General features: G+C 34.8%; 1 protein-coding gene across 1 annotated transcript; it reads left to right on the forward strand.

Annotated features, from left to right (window-relative positions):
- Positions 1 to 5106: 5106 nt before the first annotated feature.
- Positions 5107 to 5697, forward strand: LOC110022495. Its single transcript, XM_020721461.1, has one exon. The coding sequence runs from the start codon at positions 5107 to 5109 to the stop codon at positions 5695 to 5697; it is 591 nt and encodes a 196-aa protein (XP_020577120.1).
- Positions 5698 to 7462: the final 1765 nt, after the last annotated feature.

Raw genomic sequence — 7462 nt, forward strand, 5'->3', positions numbered from 1 at the left:
CTCTAATAATGCTTGAGAATCTACCATTTGGCCCAATGAATTTTCTTCAATCATAGAAATTTATTGAGAAAAATTCATTCCAAATTGGTCCAACTTCCTTGAAATTGGAGAAACTTGATTTGCTAACATGATAAATGCATCAGATTCATGAATGTTGGCTACTTTTTTAGGATTTACCCTCTCAAAAGGCCATAGAAATTTATTAGTAGACATTACTTCAATTAAAGTGTAGGCGTCATGAAATAGTTTTGACATCAATGAACCACCACCAGCGGCATTGATAATTGATCTAAGAGATCCAACTAATCCATTATAAAAAGTTTGAATTATTAACCAATCTAGTATAACATGGTGTGAACACTTTCTTAAAAATTTGTTAAATCTTTCCCATGCTTCATAAATAGATTCCCCTTCAAACTGATTAAAAGACGTAATATCATTTCTAAACTTTACAGTTTTTTATGGTGGAAAATATTTAGCAAGGTATTTTTGTGCTAAATCACCCCAAGTTCTGATAGATCCAGGTGCTAATGAATTCAACCACATCTTAACTTTATCCCTCAGTGAAAAAGGAAATAACATAAGTCTTATGACATCATCTGGTACACCATCGTATTTAAATGTAACACAAAATTCTAGAAAATTGGCAAGATGTAAATTTGGATCTTCAGTTGGTGATCCCCCAAACTGATTATTTGATACTATTTGGATAATAATAAGTTTAAGCTCAAATGAATTAGCCACTATAGTAGGTTTTTGAATACTACAATGAAGTTCATCTACAATAGGGTTGGCATAATCTCTTAAAGGTCTAAAATCTTGATGAATTTCAGCATTTTGATTATTTTGGTCGGCCATTTCAATAATTTTTTTTTTATTTTTCAAAATTTATAATTTTTTTTTGGTTTTTCTGATTTTTCTAATAGTTCTTTCTAATTCAGAATTGTAGGGCACTAGTCCTTCAGAACCTGAACTACTCATACACTAACATATAATAAAATAAATAAAACAAATTAAAATAAGATAAGATAACTTAAAGTTTAAATAAGACTTTCTAAAAATAGAAATTTTGCTTTCTATTCCCCATCAATGGTGCAAAAAACTTGATCCATTGATATTGCTAATATGGAAAGTACAACAATTATTCAGATTATATTTCACTTATATTTCCTTACTTTGCGACAAAACAAAAAACTTGATCTTGAAGAAAAATAAGAATTTAACTTTTAATCTATTATCATTATCAAGTAATATATGACTTTTTGATTAGGACCTGAATATCGAATCTACAGGGAATTTATACAATATGCACTTTTAGAAAACTTTCTATTTTAAAAAAGACAATTACTTAAACTGAATATATTTTGCAGTAGTTCAAATTCAAATATTTTTGGTATTTTTAATATTTTACAAAATAGTAACAACATAAAAAAGATAACTAGATTTTGTAGATGAAAATCACTTAATAAGAAAAATATCTTTCTTCTTATCATTAATCAGTAATAAGTATAGGAATTCTGTTGTGGAAATATGAAAATTGTGTTGTGTCAAATATGAGCAATAATATACTTTACCCTTACTAGAGTTGCTATAAAGAGCATTAACTAATTCAAAGTTTGAATAGTTCCGAAGACCGGCTAGGCAGGGAAGATACTAGCTCTCACTCTAGAGTTCTCTCAATTCCCTCCACCTGGGGGCTAACATCTCGTATCAAAACCTAAAAAAATAAACCAAGTTGGGGGCTTTAACCTGTCAATTTAAAGTCCTCTAACTTTACACCCTTCAATGAATATTTACCTATTTATTTACACTCAATCATATGAATTACATTCTCATTCATACAATCTCATGTGATTCTTTCCAATTGTTGACTGAGATAATACCAACCCGATTCTTACATGTTCTCACAATAAATTTTAACATCTGGATTGATCAAATCAAGAAGTAAATGAAGTGCATGGATTTTAATCATCACAACTTCTTCCAACATTAAAGATCAATACTCTCCACAATTTCCATCCAAAACTTAATTACTTATCATTTTAAGAAGAAAGACAAAGAAAATTACTAAGAATCCATGAAGAAAATAAAACCACACTTTACTTTAAAAGTAGAAATCATTGTCAAACCAACAACAAGTCTCAATTAAAACCAAAAGTAGTCTCAAAGAAAAAAGATAAAAACTTATCTCAACCGTTTTTGTAACTCAATTGCTGAAGCTGGTCTCTTTGATCTAGGGTACTCTGGATCTCCCTATAGTTGGAGAAGAGGATTTCTTTTACAAAGACTTGATCTTTTTTTGTCTAACTCAGATTTTCTAAATCATTTTCCAATCACTTGGGTTCAACATCTAAACTATGCTTCTTCCGATCATAACCCTCTTCTCCTTAGCTTTTGATGACAAGCCTACTATTTCTAGATTTAAATTTCTCAATGTTTGGACATCTCATGAAACTTTTTTGAGTAATGTGCAATAGGTTTGGAAGGTGGATGGTGCTAGGACACCTTGGTTTACTCTTTGGCAATTGCAAAAGAAGCTAGTTGCCCGCCTCTGAAATTAGAAACATAAGGTTTTTAGTAATGTGCACAATAAAGGTTTTGAAGATCAGCATTAGATGGATCAGCTAGAAGCTCAAGATAATTACACTCCTGATATGGTGGAATCGGTTGCCCAAGCGCATCTCTCCATATTGGATGCAATCAATATGGAAGAAAGTTTTCTTCAAAAAAAACCCAATGATATCTCTTTCACTGTTGAAGATAAAAACACTAAGTATTTTCATGGCACTTTAAAGCATAGAAGAAACATCAACAGCATTCTGAAAATTAAAAATGCTAATGGTCACATATTAACCAATATGGAGGATATTGGTGATAATGATGTGCTCTACTTTACTGAATTTTATCAATCTACTATGTAGGTCACACCTGTTGATTCTAATGTCTTTGATGCTGAATTTAGTTACATCAACAACCTTGCTTTTGCCCAAGTTTTAGATGAAATTGAAATACTATCTACTTTCAAATATATAAGCTCTAACGAATATCCAAGCCCAGATGGTTTGACCTCCTCTTTCTATGTGCATTGTTGGGGCATCTTTAAAACAAAGGTCATTCATGCTATTTAAAGTTTCTTTCGTGGGGATAGCCCATGTAAGTTTTTTCGTTCTTCTTTGATAATGCTTATCTCTAAAGGTAATGATAAAAATACTTGGGATAACTTTCATCCTATCTCTCTTACCACGGTAATCTCTAAAGTTTTGAGTAAGATTAGGCTACAGCCTCACCTCTCCCAAACTATTTCTTGCTCGCAATCTGCCTTCATTAAAGGACGAGACATTACTGATAACAATCTCTTAGCTCAGGAAATGATTAAAGATCTGGACAAGAAATGCAGGGGGAAACATGGTTTTAAACTCGATATCAAAAAGGCTTTTGATACTATTAGCTGGGACTTCATTCTTAATACTTTGTAGGCTAAAGGATTTCGCAGAATTTTTGCCTTCTTATTAAAAGATGGTTATCTAATAATCATTATAGTGTGCTTGTGAATGACAGAGCACATGGTTTTTTTCTTCTTACAGGGGTATTAAACAAGGAGATCCACTCTCTCCTACCATCTTTATTATTGCTTTCAATTATCTATCCAGACTTGTTAACAATCTGCACCTTCAACGTCCTCATATCCAATACTCCCATAAATCTAAAATTATTGTTAGTCACCTTGCTTATGCTGATGATGTCATTTTGCTCTCTAATGCCAGTAAAACTGCTATTAAAGCTATTATGGCTCTTTTGATGGACTTTCAAGAAACATCAAGATTAAATTTTAACATGGCTAAATGCTCCATATATTTTGGGAAATATGTACATCAAAATATTCAAAGCTGGGCTTCCACCTTCACTGGCTATATAATAGCTAATCTTCCCCTTACGTATCTTACGATTAATGTCATTAGAGGGAGAAAGAAGCATATTCAAATGGATGATATTGTCAACAAAATTAAATTCAAAATTATTGATTGGAAAAATATCTTCTTGTCTAATGGTGGTAGACTTACTCTGTTTAAAAGTGTGCTTTGTAGTTTACCCCTTTATTCGATGCAGGTTCTTAAAACAAAGAAAAGCACCCAGAAAACCCCTGAAGTGCTTTTCAATAATTTTTTTTGGAGCGGTACTCGCTCTTCTAAAGTTTGGACCAATTGGAAGAGTAGTTGCAGAGCGACTGCCTCTAGTGGACTTGGTTTTAAATCTCTACATATAATTATTGATATCAATATGTGTAAGCTCTGGTTCAAATTTAGAGCTGGAGATTCCTTATGAGCTCAGTTTATACATCACAAGTATTGCACGTATAAGCATCCCTCCACTGTTAATTGGAAGACGATTTGGAAGGCTATTACTCTTGCTAGAAATTTGGCTTTTCAATTCATCTTTTGGGATGTTGGGGATGGGAACATTTTGTTTTGGCATTGGGGAAATTCTAATTTTACAAACTTACCACATTCATTTTCTAACCCTAATTTGCTTGTTTCTGATTGTTGGTTGAACGGGAACTAGAATATGCCTAAATTATTTTCTTTAGTTGGGGAGATGGCCCCCTCTACTGTTAATATTCCTATCAATATGCAGGCTAGAGATATACCCATTAGGAAATTTCATTCTAGAGCATCCATCTCTAAAATGCTTTATACTCACCTGCATAGCTTTCCTCATTGGAAATGGAGCTCTTATATTTTGCATAAATATATTTCTCCTTCTGTTTCTTTCTTTCTTTGGAGACTCTTTCATAATATTTTTCCTATTGATGATATACTTAAAATGAAATGTTTGAGGCTTGCTTCCTTTTGTTATGTCTATAGAAAGGAGGCTGAAACTTCCACACATCTTTTTTTTGCTTGCCCCTTTCCTAGAGAGGTCTGGGATAAATTGGGCTGCTACTTTGGTATTCACTGGCCCATCTTAGATAAGACTCTTTCTATTTGGAAAGGTACTGATCATTCCCATAAACAACTTTTCTATTTTCCCTTAATTGTGTTGTGGTTTATCTGGGTGGCTAGAAATAGCCACACATATGATTCTTATCACTATACTTCTAATACTACTATGGCTCTTATTGTGGCCACATTTTCTAAGGCTTCGAGAGCTGCTAACTTTGCTTCCACTTCTTCTCAACATGGGATTGGTAGGAGACCAACTTTAATTAGTTGGAGAACACCCTCCCATGGTTGGATTAAAGTGAATATTGACTATAGTTTCAAATCTGATGTTGTTGGTATAGGTGGCCTGTTTCGTGATACTAATAGGAAATGCCTAGTTTTTCTTGCATCACCATGTAATGCCTATACCCCCTTGGAATCAGAAACATATGCTGTGTTGGCAGCTATGCAAGTTGCTATATATTTTCATTTATCTAATGTCGTTATTGAGATTGATTCTAAAAGTTTGTTTAACATTTTAACGGGGAACTTGATGCCCAATTGGTATCTCATCACTTTGCTGAAACCGATTAAGACTATTGTAGAGATCAATCATCTTAATATTCAATACAAATTCATACATAGGGAAGGCTATTGCTCTGCAGATTGGTTGGCTAAAAGGGGGCAAACTGGTATTGTTATTGGATTTAATCCTCCTCTTGCTCTATACATACTTATGCACGGTGACTTAATTGAGGCACCTTTTATTCGGGCATAGTTGCTTCTTTTTCATTTTATGATATTGGTATATTATATTTTTACGGATTGTATCATTGGTTTTGAGGTTTTTGAGGCTTTTGGGTTTAATTTGATGCTCACGGTGATGTTCCTGCATGGCTTTTTGAAGCAGAAAATTCTGCTTTATTATATCTATTGGATTGGTTTTTATATTGCTTTATGTATGCTCTACGGGAAATTTTGGAAATATTGAATTGAGCCTTTATGGTTTGATTACTGTCGTAGAAATGTTTTTTATAGTATCAGGGGCTGGGTGTTTATATACACCTATGTTTTCCGTTCATTTTTCTCTTTTTTATTTTAAAAGGAGTCGCCAGCTTGTCGATCGTCGTATACTTCCCCCATTTAAATAAATCTCCCTCCCGAATCATATAAATGATTCGAAGAGGAGAGGAATCGAATAAGAAGGGACATACGACAAAAAGACAAACAAGAGAAAAAGTAAAATGTGGAGAGTCTACGTGCGATAAACCTCGCAAAGATAGGTTACGAATGTCCGCCCAAACAAGCTCGGGCGGAGGCACCTTAAACTAATATCCGCGAAAGAAGTATCTACATAGACTACTCATAACCTGAGAGTCAGGTGTATGTACCTGTTATGGGGTCAAGAGCACTCCCAGAGGAACGTGTTCCTACTGGTTAATTACATCTTGGGGGATACCCAAGAATACTCTTGATAAAAGGAGTTTCCCTTTATCATTATGAACATGGGGTATAGGTTATCAAAAAGTAAATCTCCCACGCCAAATGGGTAGCGGCTTCTCAACTCACGAAACCTACGAAATAACCATAAATCACTTCAACAGGGGTATCCCAATACGTCATAGCACATCCAGACCGTAAGAGCAGAGGACAAATCGTCGTATCCCGAACAGGCGGCAGCTTATCGGTATCGGGCCATCAAAGTGACACCAACGAAGTCAAAGGAGCAGAAATGGCTCAACAGGGGTAGTCAAAAGGCAAGGAAAAGTAATCCTAGGAGGTAGAGGTAGTCAGGTCAGGGTACCACATAGCACATCCAAACCACTAGGACCCTAAGTCTACCTGGTCATGATGGTAGTCGACCCAACACAACCTGACATCCCTAGTCAGCAATCCGTGAATTGCATCATCCACGAGAACCTCGGTAGCCCTAAGGTCAAAGGAAAGAAAATCTATCCTATGACTATAAACTGGAGCTCCAAGAGGTGGGACTTATACCTGCCGAAATGACAAGGATGCCTCCGGAAAGAAAAGAAAGCGGAGGTTCAGCTACAAAGCTGTAAACACTCCAACAAAAGGACTTACACCCCGTCTGGGTCGGGGATCCTTCTAACACCCTAGGCGCACTAGACAACCACCTAAATGAAGGTACGCTGGGCCAGTCAGGTTGAAGAAGCACGGGAGCTCCTCCTCGGGAAATACAAATATGAATGCAGTTATCTACAGCGGTCCTTAAGTATTGTGGAGGACTTATTAGTATATGCAGGAAAAGTAAAATTGCAATTTTTAAATCCTGCATTATTTAATCATAAATTTTAATTATTTTGAATATTTTATTTAGGATTTTTAAGTAGAAAAATTAGGAATTTAAGTCCTAATAAGCCTATGTTTCAGCATGAAATATCAGATAAACCATAGAAAGAAATAAGGAAAACACATGCAAAAGTGCAGACATGCAATATGATGCAAAAAACAAAACAAGCCAAATAAAATAATAAACAGACCGGTGCCGCTGGGTCGGCAACATATCCCAGAAAAGAAAA

The sequence above is a fragment of the Phalaenopsis equestris genome, unplaced genomic scaffold (assembly GCF_001263595.1).
Source record: "Phalaenopsis equestris unplaced genomic scaffold, ASM126359v1 Scaffold000193, whole genome shotgun sequence".
Lineage (NCBI taxonomy): Eukaryota > Viridiplantae > Streptophyta > Magnoliopsida > Asparagales > Orchidaceae > Phalaenopsis > Phalaenopsis equestris.